This window comes from Antechinus flavipes, chromosome 6, assembly GCF_016432865.1.
Source record: "Antechinus flavipes isolate AdamAnt ecotype Samford, QLD, Australia chromosome 6, AdamAnt_v2, whole genome shotgun sequence".
NCBI lineage: Eukaryota > Metazoa > Chordata > Mammalia > Dasyuromorphia > Dasyuridae > Antechinus > Antechinus flavipes.
This window is the reverse complement of record NC_067403.1, coordinates 209688279-209711770: the sequence shown is the minus strand read 5'-3', so window position 1 is coordinate 209711770 and position 23492 is coordinate 209688279. Positions and strand designations below refer to the sequence as shown.

Genomic DNA, 23492 nt, shown 5'->3' with positions numbered 1-23492 from the left:
TAATCCTGGCCCCTGCTGGCCTCTCGCCTTTTGCATCAGAAAAGCTTTCTCGTATTTTATTTTAAAGGGGACCAAAAACAGCTGTGTGAGATTTGAGAATGGGATTTTAATGGTCACTGAAGGCACACAAAGGCTGGGGTTGCAAAGATGAAGTGTACCAAGGCAATTGACTCTTTTGTTTGGTGAGCTCACAACAATCAGGCTGCTAAAGGAGAAAAGAAAATCAACTGGAATTTCTGAGTTTTTCTGTTTGGGCTGGATCTTCTACAGATTTGGAAACAGTTATCTCCAAGTTGTTCTTGATGGGGAGACCATGTTGAAAGAACCAAATCTTAGCTTGCTCCTCATGTTATTTGGAAGGTAAACAAAAGGAATGTGACGTGAACTTTTTCTATGGAAGTTACTCTTTTAAGAAAAAATAGTAATTTCCTAACTGTTTATATGAAATAGGACTTTCATGGAGAATAAAAACAAACTTTGCTCCTTCCTTACCTAACCTCATTGAACCAATGGTGCCTTTCCGATCTTTCTAGTCCTTTAATAAACAATGAGATCTAGGATGTTACAAGAAAACTCTCACCTCTCCAAAAAGGAACTCTTTAAAGGGCTTCCAGTGCCTTAAATGACTCCAAAGAATGAATTTACACACACAAATATGTGCAACTCACTTTCAGGCAAATCCATAGGCTCTTCATGGAGATAGCTGTAAGATCTGTTTTCTGCCAGTTGTGCAGTGATAAAAGTGAACCACGTTGATTAATTTGTCCCAAAGTTGTCATCGGTGTAATTCTTGAAACCATTCTGATACCGTTAATAACTTTATAACTTGCTGTATGCCCAAGGTAGGTAACTTACTCTTTCTGACTTACCTGAGTTAGTTTGGTAAAAGACGTGAAGTCCAGACACTTTGTTAGGTATTCTCTGATGCTCTTTCTCCATGTGCAGCCAGCTGACAAAAGGTGGTGTCCAGCTGTTTCTTAAGTGAGAGGAGGATTTAAAGGAATGATACAGTAACAGTTTGGTGAAGTCAGAGACTAACCACTAACTTAGGGTCAAAGGAGTGCAAGGCATTTGGTCAGAGTCAGAGGAAGAAGAAAAAGACTGGATCCTGTAGGAGATCATGATACCTGTTGCTTTGGTCTTGGTTCTGGGCCCCTTTTATAGTTGTGGTTGATAGAGATGTACATTATTATTTGTGTTGATGTGGGTTTGTTGTTTAGTTGCTTTTTTAGTGTGTCTGACGCATTGTGACCCCTTTTGAAGTTTTCTTGGCAGAAATAGTGGAGAGATTCACCACTTCCTTCTCCAGTTCATTTTATAGTTGAAGAAATTGAGGCAAACAGATGAAGTGATTTGCCTAGGGTCATGCAGCCAGGAAGTATCTGAGGCTGTATTTGAACTCAGGGAGAGGAGTTTCACTGCCTCCAGGCCTAGTGCTCTGTCCCTTATGTCACCTGCTGCCCATGAGTCATGCTAGGATAGCCTGTATTAACTCTTTATATAAAATATATAATAACATAATAAATATGTATAAATACATCTATAAATAAATATAAAACATCTTTATAAAATTCTTCCTTCTCACAGAGAAGTGTCAAGGCCTGAGGAAAAGCTCTGTTTCCCCTGCAGAGATTCAGAGGAACCTCTGACAAGTTGGGGGTAATTTTCTAATGCTGTCAGCTCAAGCCCTACCAGTATACTTTCTTTCAGGACTGTCAGTTGAGGATCATGTTCATAGCTTTTAGAAAGAGATATTTAAAGTAATAAGATAATAATTGGTATAAAATGGCCCCCCTCAAGTCTACAATACATTATAAGCATATAGAGTTTGAAGGACAGTGAGCTCAATCTTAAAAGAGTGCATATTGTTAAGAGGTAACTCACCCATCTCTTTTTTTAAGGGGGAAGAAGAAGAGGGTTATTGAAAAGGTCAGATTTCTTTTTTTTAAATTATAGCTTTTTATTGACAGAACATATGCATGGGTGATTTTTTACAACATTTCCCCTTGCACTCACTTTTGTTCCAACTTTTCCCTTCCCTCCCTCCACCTTCTCCCCTAGATGGCAGGCAGTCCCATATATGTTAAACATGTTAAAGTATATTCTAGATACACTATATGTGTCCAGATCCCTATGGTTCTCTTGTTGTACAAGAAAAATCAAATTCAGAAGGTAAAAATAACCTGGGAAGAAAAACAAAGATGTAAATAGTCCAAATTCATTTCCCAGTGTTCCTTTTCTGAATGTAGCTGATTCTGTCTGTCTTTGATCAATTGGAACTGAATTGGATCTTCTCTTTATCTAAGATATCCACTTTCATCAGAATTGATCCTCATTTTGTATCCTGCAACTTTGCTAAAGTTGTGGATTATTTCTAATAGTTTTTTTAGTTGATTCTGTTAAGATTCTCTAAGTGTACCATCATCATCTGCAAAGAGGGATAATTTGGTTTCCTCATTACCTACTTTAATTCCTTTAATCTCTTTTTCTTCTCTTATTGCCAAAACCAGCATTTTTAATACAATATTGAATAGTAATGGTGATAGTAGGCAACCTTGTTTCACTCCTGATCTGATTGGGAATGGTTCCAGTTTATCCCCATTACATATGATGCTTGCTCATGGTTTTAAATAGATGCTACTGACTGTTTTAAGGAAAAGTCCATTTATTCCTATACTCTCTAGAGTATTTATTAGGAATGTGTGTTGGATTTTATCAAAAGCTTTTTCTGCATCTATTGAGATAATCATATGGTTTTTGTTAATTTGGTTATTGATATAGTCAATTATGCTAATAGTTTTCCTAATATTGAACCAGCCCTGCATTTCTGGCATAAATCCTACTTGGTTGTGGTGTATTATTCTGGGGATGATTTTTGTAATCTTTTTGCTAATATTTTATTTAAGATTTTTGCATAAATATTCATTAGGGAGATTGGTCTATAATTTTCTTTCTCTGTTTTCATCCCACCTGGTTTAGATATCAGTACCATGTCTGTGTCATAAAAGGAATTTGGTAGGAGTCCTTCATTCCTTATTTTTTCAAATAGTTTATATAGTATTGGAGTTAATTATTCTTTAAATGTTTGGTAGAATTCACATGTAAATCCATCTGGTCCTAGAGATTTTTTTTAGGGAGTTGATTAATAACTTGTTCTATTTCTTTTTTCTAAAACGGGACTATTTAAGTAATTTATTTCCTCTTCTTTTAATCTGGGCAATCTATATTTTTGTAGGTATTCCTCCATTTCACTTAGGTTGTCAAATTTATTGGCATTAAGTTGGGCAAAGTAACTCCTAATAATTGCTCTGATTTCCTCTCCATTGGTGGATAGTTCTCCCTTTTCATTTTTGAGACTAACAATTTGATTTTCCTCTTTCTTTTTTCTAATCAAATTAACTAAAGGTTTATCTAATTTATTGGTTTTTTCATAAAACCAACTCTTAGTTTTATTTATTAATTCAATAGTTTTGTTAGTTTCAATTTTATTGATCTTTTATTCTTAGAATTTCAAGTTTGGTATTTGGGGGTTTTTAATTTGTTCTTTTTCTAGCTTTTTTAGTTGCAAGCCCAATTCATTAATTTTTTCTTTCTCTATTTTATGCAAGTAAGCATCTAGAGATATAAAATTTCCCCTTTGCTTTGCTTTGGCTGCATCCCACAAATTTTGGTATGTCGTCTCGTTGTTATTCTCTTGGATGAAATTATTGATTGTGTCTATGATTTACTGTTTCACCCATTCATTCTTTAGGATAAGATTATTTAGTTTCCAATTTCTTTTTGGTCTATCTTCCCTTAGCCTTTTATTGAATAATTTTTATTGCATCGTGATCTGAAAAAAATGCATTTACTATTTCTGCCTTTCTGCATTTGATTTTGAATGAACTGCCGAGAATAAAGTATACTCCTTTCTATCTCCATTCAGTTTTCTCCAAAGATCTATCATATCTAGCTTTTCTAGTATCTATTTACCTCACTAACTTCTTTCTTATCTGTTTTGTGATTTGATTTATCTAGTTCTGAGAGAGCAAGGTTGAGATCTCCCACTATTATAGTTTTACTATTTATTTCTTCTTCCAACTATCTTAACTTCTCCTTTAGAAATTTAGATGCTACACCAGTTGGTGCATATATTTTTAATATTGATATTGTTTCAATATATATGGTACCCTTTAGCAAGATAATTAATTTCCTTTCTTATCTCTTTTAATTAGATCAATTTTTGCTTTTGCTTGATCTGAGATCAGGATGGCTACCCCTGCTTTTTTACTTCACTTGAAGCATAGTAGATTCTGCTCCAGTCTTTTACCTTTACTCTGTATGTATTGCTTTGCTTTAAATGTGTTTCTTGTAAACAACATATTGCAAGATTCTGACTTTTATTTCAGTCTGCTATCTGCTTATGTTTTATGGGAAAGTTCATCCCATTCACATTTACAGTTAAAACTATTAATTCTGCATTTCCTGCCATCTTATTAACCCCAAATTATACTTTTCTCTTTTCTTCTTTCCCTCTTTCCCAGTATTTTACTTAGTAGCATTACTTGCCTCAAGCAATCCTCCCTTTTTAGAAACCCTCCTCCTTTCTTATACCTTTCCCCTTCTATTTGTTTTCTCTTCCATTTAGCCTACCCCTTCCCTTTTTGCTTTTCCCTCCCACTTTTCTATAAGGTGAGAGAAGTTTCTTGGTAAAACCAAATATATCTGATATTCTTTTTTTTGAGCAAAATCTGATGAGAGTAAAATTCACATAATATTTGTCACCCTCCCTTCTGTCCCTCAATTATAATAGGTTTTCTTTGCCTCTTCCTGAGATGTAATTTCCTTCATTTTACCACCACTTTCCCCCTTTTTTTTTCTGTTACAATCCTCTTTCCACCTCTAGTTTCTTTTTTTATATTATAACAGTAAAATCAGATTACACATGTATTCTCTCTATATACCCATAACAGAAATAGTTCTCAAGAGTTTTTTTTTTTCTTTTTACCTTTTTTATGCTTCTCTTGAGTTCTATATTTGGAAGTCAAACTTTTTGTTTAGCTCTGGTTTTTTCATCAAAAATAAATGGAACTCACCAGTTTCGTTGCATGTTCATCTTCTATCCTGAAAGAAAATGCTCAGTTTAGCAGGGTAATTTATTGTTGGCTGCATTCCAACTTCCTTCACCTTTTGCAATATCAGATTCCAGGCCCTTCGATCTTTTAAAGTGGAAGCTATTAGGTCCTGAGTAATCCTTATTGTGGCTCCTAAGTATTTGAATTGTTTCTTTCTGGTTGCTTATAATATTTTTTCCTTGCTCTGATAGTTCTCAAATTTAGCCACAATATTCCTTGGGGTTTTAATTTTGGGGGCTCTTTTAGGAGATGTTTGATGAATTCTTTCAATGGTCATTTTATCTTCTGATTCTATGACATCGGGACAGTTCTCTTTGATGATTTCCTGAAAAATAGTGTCTAGGCTCTTTTTTTCATCATGGATTTCAGGGAGTTCAATAATGCTTAGATTGTCTCTTCTACATCTATTTTCCAGGTCAATTGCTTTCCCAATTATGTATTTTACATTTTTTCCTATTTTTAAAATATTTTTTGTTTTGCTTGACTGATTCTTGTTGTCTCATTGAGTCATTCATTTCCATTTGTTCAGTTCTGAATTTTAGTGAATTGTTTTCTTCATGTACTTTTTTTACTTTTTGTAATTGTCCAATTGAATTTTTAAATGAGTCTTTTTGTTCTATGGAACTTTTTTCATTTCACAAATTCTGTTTTGTAAGGAGTTATTTTCTTTTTCTGTTTCACAAATTCTGTTTTTCTGGGAGTTGTTTTCTTTTTTCATTTTATCAAATTTATTTTAATGAGTTATATGCCTTTTCTAAACCCTCTTGCAAATTTTTCATTTCCTTTCCCCATTTTTCTTCTAGTTTCTCTTTTAGGATCCTTTTAAATTTCTTCTAGGAGAGCCTTGTGTGGTGGGAGCAGGTTATACTGCCTTTTGGGGTTTCATGTGGAGATATCTGCCTTTAATCACCTCAGGGTTGATATCTGTTCTTCTCTTTCACCATAGAAGCTGTCTATTGTCAGAGTCCTTTTTTACTCATTAAAGAAAAATGTTAAGGTCTGCTTTTAGGGCAGGAGAGGTTTTCCAAGCTTCCTCTACAAGCAGTGGCTTCCTCTTGGAGAGGCCACAGTTGTGCTGGGTCAGTGCTGACTCACTCTCGGTGCTAGGTGGGTGTGGGCAGATCCCCTGAGACTCTGGTCTTTTGGGGTTCACACTTTACCTTTTGTGTTTGTGTTGGCTGTTTCATAACTTTTCTGCTGATCTACTGGCTTGTAACCAGGACAGAATGGCCAACACTACTGTTGTTTCTTGTAAAGATTCCTCTCCATAGATTCTCTGCCCTGTGGAATGATAGGGTGGTTTTGACTCTCATCCTTTCAATAGTGTGTCTACTAAACCCATGTTCAGTATAAGCCAAATAAAAAACAAGTGACAAATGGGTGAAATCACATGTACCTTAACATTTGCTTATAGCATGCATTAGGCATCTCAGGCATTCCTAACCTTTTTGATGGCATGGATCTCTTTGGCAGTCTGGATCCCTTGTCAGAATAATGCTTAACACATTTAAAAATAAATTTTTAAACAAATTAAATATATATATATATATATATATATATATATAGTATAAAATACATAGAATAATAGAAGAAACCAGTTACATTAAAACAGCTATCAAATTAAGAAGCTTGGCTAATTATTGACATTCTGTAGGCATTCCTGTTTGTGGATGACATTGGGTTGAGTCTATCAAGTTCTGGAATAATACAGTCTCCTAATTTAGTTATACAACCATTTAAGAGAGTTCAGCCTAACAATTCACAAAGGAAGATTCAAGCGGACAAAGAATGCCTATTGCCCAGATTATATTATGTTGGCCTGATCCTTCCATATATACTTCTTGAATAGACATTGTTAATACTTAGCATTTATATATAACTTTAAGGTTTGTAAAACACCATTAGGTCCTCACAACCCTGTGAGGTGGGTGCTGTTATTATCCCCATTTCATCGATCAGAAAACTGAAGAATTAAATGATTTGTTCAAGGTCAGCAAGGCATGATTCTAACTTGGGAGTTCTGATTCTATCCCCTCTGCCCATACCTGACCTCCATGCTTCCATAGATAATGAGCCCAAGATAGAAAGCCAGGTTTCATTTTGGAAACTGATTTCATTTTCAATAATCTGTTGTTTGAAACAATAAAATTCCACCATCCCCTTTGCATCTTTACAACATCCCCTCAAAGCAAGAAGTTGCACCTCCCTGTTTTTATAGATGGGGTGATTTCTTATCCAAGATTACATAGTAAGAGACTGATGGAGTCAGTTCAGAGTCCAGATTCACCTGGTGAGTGAAAGCTTCACTTTTGTTTGTGTAAGTGCCAGCTCTGGTTACCACCAGCATTATCTGTTCATCTTTTAGATTGGTATAGATTGTGGTCAAGCTCTCTGCTGACCAGATCACTTTTCCTCCTTGCTTTTCTAGTCTCTTGCAGTGTTGGAACGTATGATGGAAGACAAGGGCAGTGCCTTTTATGTCCAAATGGGACATACCAAGATGAGGAAGGACAAATAACATGTAAACCATGCCCAAACATTGAGAAAGCTGGGAGCTCAAAGACTCTAGGAGCTCGCAACATGTCTGAATGTGGAGGTAAAGAAGCTTAAATTGTTTCCCTTTGTCTTTAAAACTAATAAAGATGTTTATGTTATCTATTTTTTTTACACAGAAGCTATGATAGCCTTATTATATATACCAAAATAAATATTGCTTTGAATTAAGCTGAATTGAATGCTTGGCACAAGGAAATTATTAATGCTGGTGTTATTGCATTATTTGATGTAAATATATAATTACCTAATGATTGAAAATTTGATTAGTATATGCTTGTTTAAGGCTGTAGAAAGGAGTTAGATTTCTTTTTGTTTGAAACAGATTTAACTTATTTATTGAGAAAAACTCATTAAGAACTCTAAAGAAGATAAAATTCTATTTATGTCTCTCAATTCTTTTCTAATTTTAGTATCTTTGCATATGACTTTACACACTGTAATTATTATGTTCAGACTATTTTGTGCATGTTTTTTCATATACATATCTTTAGATACTGAAATATAAAACACATGTTTGTCATTTTTAATTGCTGTATGATATTCCACTGTGTTAATTATACAATTGTTTGATCTAAGCCATCACCATATTGTGAGGCATTTAAGTTAATGTCATTTTTTAGAAATTCTAAATCTGGTTTTAATTTTTAAAAACTTTGATAATGAATTTCAAATTATGCCTTAGAAAAATTTGATTCTGAAACCAAGCTAGATCAGGTTTTTATAGGGTATATGCTTTTTATTTATTTTCCTTGAGCTATAATCTTGTTAGAGAAAATAAACATTCTGACTCAAAAAATTTTCATGAGATTTTTGTTACATTTTAATGTTAAAATGCATAGAAATCCCTCTGGCCCTTACTCCTTTCCTTTTCATGTCTAATACCTTGCTTTGTCAGATTGCCATGATCTACCCTAGAAAAGTTAATTGGAACTATTAAAAAAATTTCCAGAATCTCAGAGTTGGAAGTAACCCTGATGGTCTTGGAGTCCGACTCATAGTTGGACAAGTATCCCTATTGTGGGGGGTCATCCAGCCTTTGTTTGAAGGTCTCCAGTGATGAAGAGCCCTTTTTTACTTTTGAATAGCTCTGTTAGAAAAATTTTTCTTCCTATCATGACTGTTCTCCTTTTTTGCAAGTTCACTTGTTGTTTCCTACTTCTGTCCTTTGGAACTATACTGAAAATTAGAGATTAAAATTAGAAAAATCTAATTCACCCTTCTAAATGATAACTTTTAAACAGTTGAAGACTACCATGAGCCCCTGAAGTCTTCTCCAAGATAAACATTCTTATTTCTTTCCAATGGTTCTTTATGTCATTGTGGTCTCTTCACCATCCTGGTCATCTCCCTGTAATGCCTTTTAAAACATACCACCCAAAATTGACACTAATATTCCACATATGGGCTGAACCCATCAAGACCTTATATCTATCTATAATAAAATGCAACTAATTAGATGCAACCCGTGATTCTAGCCTGTTAAGATCTTCCATGAATCCTGTCATTAGAATGTTAATTTTAACAATGGAGCCACAGATCTCGATTCATTCATGTCTTTTAGTCCTCTGTGATACCTGTCAATCATTCATGCATGATCTTTTTAAAATGCTGGAGATTTTCTTCAAGTTTTTGAACATTCCATGAAAACACTCAGACTGTCCATATCTTATCCCTTCTTCTCACTCTATGACTGACCCACCTCCTTTTCCAATTGTACATTTCTTCATTGATATTTCTTACATAAATTCTTTGTACAAGTCATCATTAGTAATACACTTCAGCTAACTTGCATCTATTCTATTCACCTTTGAATCACCACTTCTTTTATCAAGGAACTATATTTGATTTTCATACTTTATTGGAGCATCTTTAAAAGGCTATGCTTTGTTCTCAGTTTTTTTTTTTTAAGAAAAATTTGTTATAACCTTTTGTATTTGTTATAATCTTTTAATTTGTATGATTATGAAGGTAAGGTCTACTTTGATTTCTTAATTAAACTTCTTTTAACATCAATTAATCAATACTTTTGCTATAGTTATTCAGTAGCTATACAGTTAAACTTTATTGTCCTTTAGATCCCATTTATCTACTTATTCAAATACTATTTTAAGAAACCTTGTTAAATGCCTTCCTGAAATCAAGATTTGCTATATGCATGGTATTTCCCTGATCTATCAATCTGATAATCTTGTCAAAAAAGGAAATTTAGTATGACTTTTTTTTTAGTTAATCCATGCTGGTTCATAGTAATTAATGCTTTCTAAGTACTTCGAAGTACTCTGTTAAACATTTGTCAAAGAATTTTATTAGGGAATCAGCATCAAGGTCATTGGATCATGGTTTGTGGATGCTTTTTACCCTTTTATGAAAAGTGTGCTGGTAGCTATGTGCTGGAATGGATAGAAATAGGAAGAACTGAGTTCAAATCTAGCCTCAGAGACTTGCTAGCTGTGTGACCCTGGCAAGTCACTTGACCTTTGTCTCAGTTTCCTCAAATGGAAAATGGAGATAATAGCACTTACTTCCTAGGGTGGTTGTGAGGATCAAGTGAGATATTTGTAAGGCTCTTCTCAACGTGACTGACACATATCAGGTACTATAGAAATATTATCTGCTATTATTTTCTCTAATCTTCTACTACATGATTATTCTAAGACTACCAACATTGATTCAGCAATCATGTCTACAAGTTATTTTAGTATTTAGGTATATAATTCACCCAGGCCAGTAGATTTGAAATACTTTAAATCAGTTAACTTTTCCTAGTCTTCTCACCTATCATGGGCTTCAGTGCCTTCCTAACAAGTGTATTCTGCCCATTCCAAAACCAATACTAGTAATAACAACAACAGTAATAGACATCTCAGAGCCCAAGCCATAGTCATGGAGAATAGAGGTAGAGTGGGGAAGGGAAGCAAGAATGACAAAATAAGGTAATGCCAGCTGAGATGATATAGAGTGTACTTTTTGGTTGTGAAGGCATGGCAGGAATCTTGGAGCTAATTAGCCATTTAGGCTCTGGAAGTACCATTGATTGGCTTAGTATCTTAGCTTCTGTGACCATAAAGTAGACGCAGCTAGTCCTATTTGATCATTTGGAACCAGAGGACAGTAGAGTAAGCACATTCCTCCATGTCTTGATACCACAAGAATGCAATCAGAGATACTAAAATGATACTTTCAAAAGTGTTTCAGGGCACATGATGATTAAAAAAAACAAACATGCAAACCACAATTGGGCATGAAATGGCTTGAAGAAATTAATGTTTTTATTATATGCCAATGCCATATTATAAAACTGAAAACGGATCTTAGCAATTATAGACAAGGGCTTCATGCTGCTTTTTGTCAATAATACCCTGAGGTCCAAATTACACAGCAGTGTGTTATGGAATCATTATAGGGAAATAACTTCATTCCTAAATCAAATTAAAGAAAATAAAAGTAGAAATTTAAGAGTTAATTAAATCTGGAAAGAAAAAAACTGAATCAACTAAAGGCAATAAAAATTCACTTAGACACCAGAAATGCTATAAATAATTTTTAAAAAATGCAACACTTCCAGTATCTTGAATAATTTTGAAGGGGAAATCGGCATGTTTAGAATAGAATTTTGAAAAGCCTCTTTTGAATTTGATAACACAAATCCAGCAGACCAACTATACCAAAACAGAAGAATTTTTAAAAATTAAATATACCAGGTAGCTAGCATCGATATAATGGTTTACTAGATATTTTATAGGCCTATCACAAACCTGTGAAATAGATGCTGTCATACATTGTTCTCTTTTAGTATTTCTTCTTTTTAGAGCTATAGATTAAAGCTGTGAGAGACCTCCTGATTTGCTGACTATTTTCTGGATGGGTATATACAATTTCTGGATGGGTATATCCAATAGGAATCTTCATGGGTCTAAATAGATAGATAGATAAAACTCTATCTTTCCCTCAGACTCTCCTTCTGATGTTTTTTTTTGTTTTTGTTTTTGTTTTTTATCAAAGTAATTGGGGTTAAATGACCTGTCCAGGAATTCAGGGCCTCCTGACTCCAGCCGAGCTGGTGCTCTTTCCACTGTGTCATCCCCCGAATCTCTCTTCATCTGAACTTCCCTGCTTCTTCCAAGGTTACCTCCATCTTTCCAGACACCTAGTCTTACAACTTTGTCTCATCTTTGACTTCCTTTCCTTCTCCACCATATTTAGGCAGTTGCCAAGGCTATTGATTCTGCCTGCACTGGGTCCCTCACTTCTATCTCTCAGATGGAAGTGTTCAGGCTTTCATAACCTTTCACCTGGACTCTTTTAGTAGTCTCTCTTGGGTTGGGCTGGGCTCAGTCTGTCATCTTCATTAAGTTTTGATGTTGGTACTAAACAGGATATTCACAAGTCATTGAACAAACAGAGCAAATGAAAGGTGTTTTACTCTAATGGAGAAAAAAACTATGTAACATTGATAGAATGGGGCTCATATGGAGATAGGACTGGTCAGAAAGGTAGGGTATGATGAGAAATCTTAATGAAGGATGCAGACCCCACCTGAGTGAGCTTTTTTATCCTCTTAGGTAATCAGCAGATCCCTATGGCCAGAAGCTACAGGAAGCTTGAGAGGCATCCTAACCCATATTTCCCTACTTCTAGTCCTTCATTCCTATACCCATGTGCCAAAATGATATTCTTAAAGTAAAGGCCTGACCATGTTACCCCACCCTCTGCTCAAGAGAACCCCAAGGACCCTGTTATTTCCAAAATTAGATACAAACTCTTTCTCATATATTCCAAGACTTTTATGGTTTGACTTTGGTCCATTTTTGGAGACATTATTGCACCTTATTCTTTTTCACACATTCTAAGATCTAGCCAAACTGACCCTCTTGCTGTTTTTCACCCATGGCATTTTCTCCCTCATTTCCTTGCTTTTTCATAGGTTCTCCTCCATACCTCTCTACATACGATGTGGAAGTTTGAGACTTCTGGCACTGACTGGATTGCTCTAATGGTATTTCTAAGCCAATTGCAGATGTTGTCTTGGAGCTCTCTCTGCTGGCCCACTGTGCATCATCTTTCCTTCTCCACTGAAGTGATTAGCTTTCTTTTCAAAACCTCTGGGGAAGCCTTCCAAAGAAATAACCTTCTCAAAAGAAACAACCAAAGAAGGCTCTTTGCTTTCGGTCAGGGGACTGATTCTGCCTGAAGATTTTCTTGCTTCAAATAAAAAAAATAAAATAAAGGCTTCTAGGGATGGCTCAGATTTGGGTATTTGGATAGTTTTTGCCAGTCTGACAATAGTCTGATTGATTGATGTATTCTACAGTACTCCTAAATTAAATCCAGGAAACATGTTCTCAACTTTCTTGACTCTGCTTTAATTTGTATCTCTTTTCATGTTTTGAATGCCCATTCCTCTTCATTTCTGCTTTTTGACATTTTTCCAAGCCTAAATCAGATTTCCAGCATAAGCAAAGCCTTCTTTGATTGCCTCTAACTAAAGGATTTCTCCTTCCTTACTTTTGATAGCACTCTCCAATTATGCGCTTAACTATATAGTCTATCTTCCTTGGCTATTCCCATTCCTTATTTTCATTTTATATATCCTAAGTTCCTTATTTGTGTATTTCCTCTGTGTTGTAGTCTGAAAAAAAAAACAGGCTATATTACATTGTAAGATACATATTTGGTCCTTAATAAAGGAGTGCTGAATAGTTTTTTTGAAGGCCAAACATAAGAAAATTTTATGGAAGTGATTTCATTGGAGCGTAGATTTCAGATCGTAAGGGACCTTAAAGGCCATTGAATCCAACCCTCTCATTTTACAGATGAGGAAGATGAAGCCAGGAGAGACTCAGAGACTTGGCAGGGGTCGTCATTTAACATCTAAAACCGGATTTGAACTCTGGTATTCCTGGCTCCATCAAATTACTGCATAATTTTCTTTGTGTTAATCTTAGTGTAGCGAAGACAGTATGACAGTGGGAGATGGTCTCAAAATGGCTGTGAATTTGTAATAGTGGGTAGGAGATAATCTAAATCACTTTTAATCTATATAAGATGATTTCCCCCTCAGCCTGCTACATGACTTGTTAACATTTTCGTTCTCATCATTCAAAGTTCTAGAATAATCCAGAGGTGTATCTGAATTTTTCCTAAATATTAAAATTGCAATATCTCTCAGTAATTAATCAACTGGTTCATAATCCTGACCCTATTTAGTATTATTACTTAATTAAATATACTTTTACTTAACAAATTAGAAAAATCTTTTTCCAAAAAGCATCTCTGAGGCTTAAATATTAAAGTTACTGGCTGTACAATTTGTTAACATGATAATCAATAATACACAGACACATATTATCATTTACAGTGTTTACAGCTGTGAGAAAAATTACGACCAAAGTCACCTTTGAACATTTCTACCACTTTTGACTTCACTTCTATGACACAGCCCCACCATTTAGTTACCTTAAAATAACCAGAAAATTTCTTAAGAATTCCTTTCCTTCTCTTTGCAAGATAAAGACTCAAACAGTTCTTTAAAGAAATAAGTCTTCTTCATCCTCTCTCTGTACTTACCTAGTCTCTATAGCAGAATCTGTAAACTGCTAGTACCTCCCACCTTCCTCATAGAATGTCCGTTAATTACTGATCCTCCCACAATCTAAAGCCTCTTAGAAGCACCCTATGGAATCTATAGTCTCTGTGGGAAAACTTAATGGAACAGAAGGTGCCAATTGTTTAATTCTTTCACCAACAGGACAACTAATACTTGCTTTCCTAGGTTAGGCTCAGCTTGGTTTCCCTGATATTTCTTTCAGGTCAATGCCTTCCTGGCGAATATTCTTCAAATGGCTTTTCCCCATGCCAGCCCTGCCCCCTGGGAACATACCAGCCTGAAGTTGGCCGTACTTCCTGCTTTCCTTGTGCAAGAAGTTGGAGGGGAGAACTCACTACCAAACATCCCGGTGCTACCACTTTCCAGGACTGCGAGGCCAAAGGTAAAGTCGGAGAGAAGTACTAAGCATCTAGTAGTGATAGGAAAGAGAATGTCTATTAAAATGCTGCTGCTGGTGCCACCAGCAAAAATAAATACCTGTGGTCCGTGCTTGCAGAGCCCCGGCACACACAAGCTAGAACTTATCTGTTCTGGGGTAAGCCTGGTAATGGCCTTTCGGAAGCTTCATGTCTCACAGTGATGGCTAGATAGATGAACCCAAGTAGGACAGAAACAAATATTTATTTATTTAATGTTATGTTAATAATGATAATAATTCAGATTTATTCAACATTTCTTATAGGAAAGTGCCTATATTCTCTTCTTTTATCTTGATAATAGCCTTGTTGGGCTGTGCAGGTACAGTCCCCCCACTTTACAGTTGAAGAAACTGAGGCTCTAGGAAGTTAAAAGGCTTGCCCAAGATCATGTCAATAGAATCCAGATTCAAATGAGTTTTTTGGGTTTTGGTTCTCAAGGCCATTGTTTTTACCACTACAAATGAAGCAGAGTCAATAATATGTTAAAACAGATTATGATGCTTGCACTCTGTCCTTTATGGGGTAATTCAACAAAATGAGTTTTTCTTTCAAAGCAATCATAATCTGTTGGGAGGGAATAAAACTGTATACAAACATTATGACACTAGATAGAATAAAATAAGAACAAAGGAGAGAAGCTATAAGAACTTTGAAGTGGCTATAAGGAAAAATCACTTTATAAATAGTAAAGTGCCATATAGATGTGAACTCTTGTTCTCGTTGTTACCTAAAGAGTCAGGATCTCTCTGGGTCAATCTTACTTAATATATTCACTAACCTGTGTGAAAACTAGGTCTACCATTAGATGAATCTGGTCTCTCCCCTAATGTTCCATGCTACTATCTAAGTGAACATTTTGTAGCCACCAGATGACTAGGACACTAAGAATCATTTTGACTGCCCTCCCTTGTCATCAGAGCCATAATTAGCAATTCTGGATCAAGCATAGCTGAGGGACACTGAGAAACACAAATCCTCTGGTAGGAGAGAGAATTGAAATTCCCTCTTTAGGGGTCGCACAGACTCTGGAGCCCTAGCCTCAATCAGAAGGAAACTTTAATGGGTCATGTGGGATAGCTGACTTCAGGTAACCATGTATGGCAGGGCCAGGCTGGGATGAGCTTAGTTGGAGCATGGTGTGGAGGGTGGACCATGCTGCTAATCCCCTTTAAATTTTGACATGTGGAAAAACCCTGACTACACCTCTGTAGGTACAGCTCTCCTTGTCATCTCAAGTATGCTAGGCCAAATTTTATTTTCACAGAAATAGTTTTGTTTAAAGTTCCATTGTAGAGATCCCACTGAAGCATTTAGCTTTAAGAACTCCAAAAGGATGTGTCCTCTCTGTGCAGCAGAGTACCCTCTGGGTGCAAACACCTAGAGCTCAGATGTTGCAACTTTCAGCATTTCTTCTCGTCTTGGTCTGAGTGGTTCTAAAATCATGGTGTCCTTTGAGCCACCCACTGAATCCTCATTTCTTCATCTTTGCTGGCCCAGGCTTCTTGGATGCTATTCCATAAATTTCCTGCCACTTGGACATAAACATTGAGCTTTGGAGGAGAATGGGTCATCAACCCACCTTCCCCATTCTATCTCCAGATAGTTTCTTCATATTTCACAAAATTTAGAGTTGGAAGATGTTCAATGTCCATCATTCTAACTATGCTCCAGAGAAATCATCATTACAGCAAGTGGCCATCTGCCTCTTCTTGAAAAAAGAAGCCCATTGCTTCTTGAGGAAGCATTTCCACTTTTGTACAACTAGTTTTTTTTTTTTTAATATTATTTTATTTTTTCCCAATTACATGTTAAAACAATTTTTAACACTCATTAAAAAACAATTTTGAATTCCAAATTCTCTCCCTCTTTGTTTTCCCTCCCTTCTCCCTGAGAAGGTAAGCAATTTGATATAGGTTATAAATATGCAATCATGAAAAGCACATTTGGACAATTAATTCTTCTTTTTCTGGACAGCAGGTCCAAATTTGTCTCTCTGAAACTCCTACCCTTTGCTCCTGGTCCTCTCCTCTGAACAAAATTGACCAATAAAATCTCTTCCAAAGACCTGAAGAAACTTGAAGATAGCTTTTATTTCTGCAGAGTCTTTTATAGCCTAGACATCATTAGTCTATGGAACTAATTCTCCTATGACTTGGATTTAAAGAATTTTGCTAACTTGGTTACTCTCCTTTGGATACTCTCCAGTTATCACTATCCTGCTTAAACTGGGATATCCATCACTGAGCACATTTTTCCAGTTATAGTCTAACAAGGTTTTGAGGAACACCACCTCCTCCTTTCTGAGAACAGCCTCTTTTGTACCCCCCAAGATCACTTTAGCTTTTGGCTGCCATTATCACACTGCTGTCATGTTTTATGGTTACAGTTCACTAAAACTCCCAGATCTTCTTCAGACAAACTGCTGTGAAGTCTATTTGAACTCGTGTGAGAAAAATGTACATTTATACCTATAGAATGTTCTCTTCCTAGATTCAATTCAGTGCTCCAGTTCATCAGGATCTTTTTGTATTTTGATTGTCATTCAGTAAATATTAGCTAGTCGTCCCAGCTTTTCTAAATGTTTTTATCTAGACATTTAATGGGCACACCATCACTATATCTGCCCAACTTTAAAAGACATGCCACTGGAAATCACCTTTCAAGATGACATTTAACTGTTAATGACTAATCTTTGTTAGCCCACTCAGTCAGTTCCAAACCCATTTAATTGTATTGTAATCTTATCATCTTATCAACAAGAATAATAGGAAGTAGTATATCAAATGCTTTGTTAAAAATCTAAGTAAACTATAGTTGAGATGAACAAAGATGAATTTGGCTTGACTGGTTCTTGAGGAAGCCATGCTGGCTCTTTGTAATTGCTTACTTTCTTTTCAGATATTCCCCGACCATCTCTTTAATGATACTTTGAGAATTTTCTCAAGAATCCAAGTCAAGCTGACTAGTCGATATTGAGATATCGTCGGCCATTTTAGTCCTATGGTGTCTTTTCCATTTTCCATAATCTTTTCAAAGATCATTGATAATGGCTAAAAAGTCACATGACCAGTTTAAGTGACTTGGACTCATCCATGGCAATTGGAAGCTTTCTTACCATTATTTCCTTACTTATATCGGGCATCCATTTTCTTTTAGCCATTTTTCTTCTGTCATTTCCAGTGCAAAGAAAACAGTAAGTGAAATATCCATCCACCAGCACAGCCATCTTCCCATTCACTCTATGGGAGTCCTTATTAGTCTTTCTTTATTTTTCTGCTTCTCCCACCATACTTTAAAACAACAACTAGTAATTTTGTTTGTTGTCCTTTGTTTTCTTTACCAGACTCAACTCATTGTGAGCCTTTCTGAAGCTACTTTAAAATTCTTATATTTATCATCTATTGCTTTTTTCTGTGCATATTTTAAAAATTAAGGTGGCTGGTAAATTCTCCATGCACCCATATATAGTCTTCCCCATTGGTAAGCTTCCTTCCATGATTTAATTGATGTTCATTGGCCAGCCAGAGCCAGGGGCAGAGAAGACCAAGGCTGAGATGGAGGTGCTTCTTTTTCTTTCCTCCACCAAAGAATTCTTTCTCAGTGGCTTGGCTTTCTCTCTTTTTTACTAATTAATACCTAGATTTCTTGGTTTTAAACTGACTTACCATTTTATAGAAGGTTCACAGAATATGACCAAGTTTTTTCAAAACAATCAATCCAAACTTGCTATAGAATCTCATTCCAGTTCCTCCAATGATCCAAATTGATCAAGGACTTTTTTGTACTTAAACTAAAGCCCATAATTCATTCAATAGAAAAGTGTTCTCCCTAAAAATCTATCATGCCATAGCAGTATATTACTTATTTAAGTGGAGTGGGATGGTGTTGTAAATTGCTTTTAATAAGACTGCCTTGATGATACACAGTGATATCATACTACTACCCCCTTTTATCCATTCTTTCTTTTGAATATGATATATCCTCCTTTTTTATGGATATGCCATTTATTTTTAATATTCATTTAAAAAAATTTTGAGTTTCAAATTCTCTCCCTCTTACCCCTTTCCTATCCATTGACAAAGTAATAAATGTGATATCAGTTATAATGTGAAATCATACAAAACATATTTCCATATTAATCATATTACAAAAAGAAAAGCAAAAAAGAATAAAGTAAAAAAAATTATGCTTCAAAATATGCTCAGACTTGATTAGTTCTTTCTAAAGGAAGATAGTATTTTTTATCATGAGTCCTTCAAAATTGTCTAGGATCGTTGTATTGATCAGAGTAACAGTCTTTCGCAGTTGATCATGACAGTAGGCGACGATGATCCCCTAGTTCTGCTCACTTCACTTTGTATGGTCCATTTAAGTCTTCCAAGGTTTTTCTGAAATCAACTCCTCTCCCTCCCCAACCATTTTTCATAGTACAGTAGTACTCCATCACAGTTATGTAAGTATACCTTTCTAGAACCAGATTCTAATCTTGTTTTATCCTACCAAATCTTAATAGTAACTCTGAGATCAAACTTGTTTAGGATCTCTAGTTTCTCATTTGTTGCCTGAACATTGGACATTTCTGCATAGACATTTGAGGCCATGGATTTTATGACTGGTCACTTTCTCGGATTTTGTCTCCTGTGAATCTTGGTATTTCCAGCTTGCTTTCTGTAATTTCATCTGTTCTCAGTGACATTTAGCTTAATGGATTTATATAGGAAATGTTTTCTTTCCTCTATTCTTTTTTCAAGATTTTTAAAGGATATGATAAAATAATATATTTGGAAATGCTTTTTACACAACAAGGCAGTTAATAAGTGTGGACTATTTTTTAAATTATTAGCATTTCTCTAAACAAAGGGGAAAAAATTGGGAGGTCAGTGTTCTCTGTTATGTGATTCTCTACACAAGAAAGGAAATTCTGCATTGAATATGGGATTGAAAAAATGCCCTCCAGAGTTCCTTTCAACTTTCAACTTTTTCATGATTCTGTGACTTGCATACTTTTTCCGCTCTGCTATATCCATTATTCCCTACTTAGAATTCTCTTCCCACTCCTCTCTACAAACATATGTCCCTTCCTTCAAAACTTTAATCATAGCTCGCACTTTTCAGGAACTCTTCTCTTCTCAGTACCTTCATTTCATCAAAACATTCCATTCTTTCTGTAACTTATAGAATTTTTTTTACTATGTTAGTTGAATTAGTTTATGTGTCATATTTAAGGATATTATTGCTATGTCATATATCTTCCATTAAACAGAGTTCTTTGAAGGCATAAATTATGACTTTTATTTCTTTTGTATTTGCTTACAGTGACTTGTATTGATGTGCATAGAATGAGCATTAAAGTAAATATTATTGACTAAAAGATCAACCTTAGTTATATAAAATTAATATTATTTGAATGACATCCTGATAGTTTATTGTGTGATTTGTGAAAGCTTTCTGGTTTAGTTTTGTATTTTTTTAAAACTAAGTGATTATTTCCATCTCCTGCAGTTCAGTGTTCACCTGGACATTTCTACAATACTACAACCCACCGGTGTATTCGTTGCTCAGCAGGAACATACCAACCTGAATTTGGAAAAAATTATTGTATTTCCTGTCCAGGAAATACCACCACTGACTTTGATGGCTCCACAAATGTCACCCAATGTAAAAGTAGGTTGTTCCCTAATACTTTCCCCATTTAAATATTAAAATTTTACTTTCTAGTTTTTTGGGGGGAGAGAGAAGACAATGAAGGGAAAGGGGAGAGAGGAAGAGAAAAGAGAAATGATTTCTTTACTTTGGTGTCTTTTTGACCCTTTACTCTTTGTGTGTGTCTTATTGGACACTCCTTATCCAAAAATGACTGTATGTCATATTCTTTTGTTCTCTGGTTCTCCCTTCTGAATTTTGACTCTGCCACTACTGACTTTATACATCCCTACCACTAGTGGATTTCCTAATATGGCTGAGCATTCCAAAAAATTCTACCTTCAAAATTGTCCACAGTTCCCTTGGAATCATTATAGGGTAATATGACTGTAGTGATGCTCATATTTGGACCATTTTTAAAAATAGTTATGACTACTTTTTACTATCTTATTTTAGTGGCACTAAGAGATGGCCCTGGATGCTATAAAAATTGCAGAATATCAATAACAATTATAATGAGAAGATACCCAAGATGATCAGTGAGATCAATTTTTCCTTATTTAAAATAGCTTAGTCTGTAGATTCCCTTTATGAGATTATGTAAGATGCAGGTTTCATAAGCAGATAAATAGTCACAAGCAAAGATCTCTAATTATATATTACTTTGTTTCACATAATTCATTAACTTTCCAGATAATAAGGAAATTGAGTTCACTATGCTGTTTAGTTGTTTGGTCCCATTATTTATATGGAAGTTGATGAATTTTATTTCTGTAGGACAACTTCAGAAATAAATAACATCAATTCAGTTATTCATAGAACTATAAAAACATTTCTTGATATCAGTGGAAGGACATTAAGAAAGTATATGAAAAAAGTCTAGGGATGAAAGGAACCTTGAATGTAGTTCTACTTTAGTTTCAGGTATCATTATGATAGCAGGTATGGAGATAACAGGATCTCAGAGCCAGAAGAAACTTGAAAGTCTGTCCAATGAGAACGTGACTATGAAAAGCTACAATAGGTAGCCTCAACTACAATAGTTAGTCATCAAGTTTGAAACCTCTAATAGAAAGCAAAGGGTTTCCCTTGAAAGTGGCCTGTTTCACTTTTGGATAATTCTTATTGTATAGATATTTTTCTTATATCAAAACCAATTTAGCTTCTCTGCAACTTTCATCTTCTTATTAGTTCTGATCTTTGGGGCTCAGAAGGATAATTTCTTTCTTTTTTTTTTTTAATAATTTTTTATTGATAGAACGCATGCCAGGGTAATTTTTTACAGCATTATCCCTTGCATTCATTTCTGTTCCGATTTTTCCCCTCCCTCCCTCCACCCCTTCCCCCAGATGGCAAGAGTCCTTTACATGTTGAATGGGTTGCAGTATATCCTAGATACAATATATGTGTGCAGAACTGAACAGTTTTCTTGTTGCACAGGGAGAATTGAATTCAGAAGGTATAAATAACCCGGGAGGAAAAACATAAATGCAAGCAGTTTATATTCATTTCCAGTGTTCTTTCTCTGGGTGTAGCTGCTTCTGTCCATCTTTGATCAATTAAGGCTCTCTTTATCAAAGAGGTCCACTCAGAAGGATAATTTCAATCCTTCTTCCTCATAGTATAATTTTAAATACTTGAAGGGTTCTATCATATCTTTTTTTTTTAATAACTTTTTATTGATAGAACCCATGCCAGGGTAATTTTTTACAGCATTATCCCTTGCACTCACTTCTGTTCCGATTTTTGCCCTCCCTCCTTCCACCCCCTCCCCCAAATGGCAAGCAGTCCTTTACATGTTGAATAGGTTATAGTATATCCTAGATACAATATATGTGTGCAGAACCAAACAGTTTTCTTGTTGCACAGGGAAAATTGGATTCAGAAGGTAAAAATAACCCGGGAAGAAAAACAAAAATTCAAGCAGTGTATATTCATTTCCCAGTGTTCTTTCTTTGGGTGTAGCTGCTTCTATCCATCCTTAATCAATTGAAACGGAATTAGTTCTCTTTATCGAAGAGATCCACTTCCATCAGAATACATCCTCATACAGTATCGTTGTTGAGGTATATAATGATCTCCTGGTTCTGCTCATTTCACTTAGCATCAGTTCATGTAAGTCTCGCCAGTCCTCTCTGTATTCATCCTTCTGGTCATTTCTTACAGAACAATAATATTCCATAATGTTCATATACCACAATTTACTCAACCATTCTCCAATTGATGGGCATCCATTCATTTTCCAGCTTCTAGCCACTACAAACAGCGCTGCCACAAACATTTTGGCACATACAGGTCCCTTTCCCTTCTTTAGTATCTCTTTGGGGTATAAACCCAGTAAAAACACTGCTGGATCAAAGGGTATGCACAGTTTCTATCATATCTTTCTAAAGCTTCTCTTCAGACTAAATATCCCTATTTTCTTCAACTGATTCCTCAGAAAACTTTCCAGTTATCTAATAATTCTGGTCACTCTCTTCTGGAGTCATGTGATCTTGCCTATATGTTTAATAAAATGTACTGCCTTACACTCTTTAATCTAATGATATCACTACAAAATATACACTCCCAAAAGGTCAAAGACATCGGGAAACTATTTCTATGTTTATGTACAAGAATAGTTAGAGAAACACTTTTTATTCTTGTGAAGATCTGGAATCAAAGTGAATCCCTATCATTTAAAGAATGGCTAAACAAATGATGGCATGTGATTATAATGTAATATCATTATTAAAAGGAAAGATTCAGAGAATCATGGGAAGATTTGTATGAACTGGATGAAGACAGAAGTGATTGGAACCAGGAGTAAAATTTATTATATGAATTGTGATTATGATAATGTAAAGAAAAACAACTTAAAGATAATTAAGAACACTTGTCACTGCAACAGCCAGTCCTGACTCCAAAGACCGATGAGGAAGCTTCTCATCCATTGGCATAGAGATGATGGATTAAGGGTACAGAATGAGATACTTGACTAATATGTAGTTTTGTTTTGCTTGATAATATTTGTCACAAGGGAAACTTTTTACCTTGAGTAGAGAGAAAATTCTGGGGGAATTTGGAGGGTAGTGAATAAAAAAAGAAAGAAAAGTTCAATGAAACATTTTTAAAATAACACAAGAGAACAGGAACATCAAACAAATGGGGCAG

The 23492-nt window shown here is 35.2% G+C and overlaps 1 protein-coding gene across 1 annotated transcript in view; it reads left to right on the top strand.

Annotated features, from left to right (window-relative positions):
- Positions 1-23492, top strand: part of SCUBE2 (signal peptide, CUB domain and EGF like domain containing 2) — an 86954-nt gene that overhangs the window by 51595 nt on the left and 11867 nt on the right. Inside the window, exons 17-19 of the mRNA XM_051964964.1 lie at positions 7543-7710; positions 14480-14659; positions 20199-20360. Coding sequence (XP_051820924.1) covers positions 7543-7710; positions 14480-14659; positions 20199-20360 — 510 coding nt within the window. The remainder of the gene's footprint in view (positions 1-7542; positions 7711-14479; positions 14660-20198; positions 20361-23492) is intronic.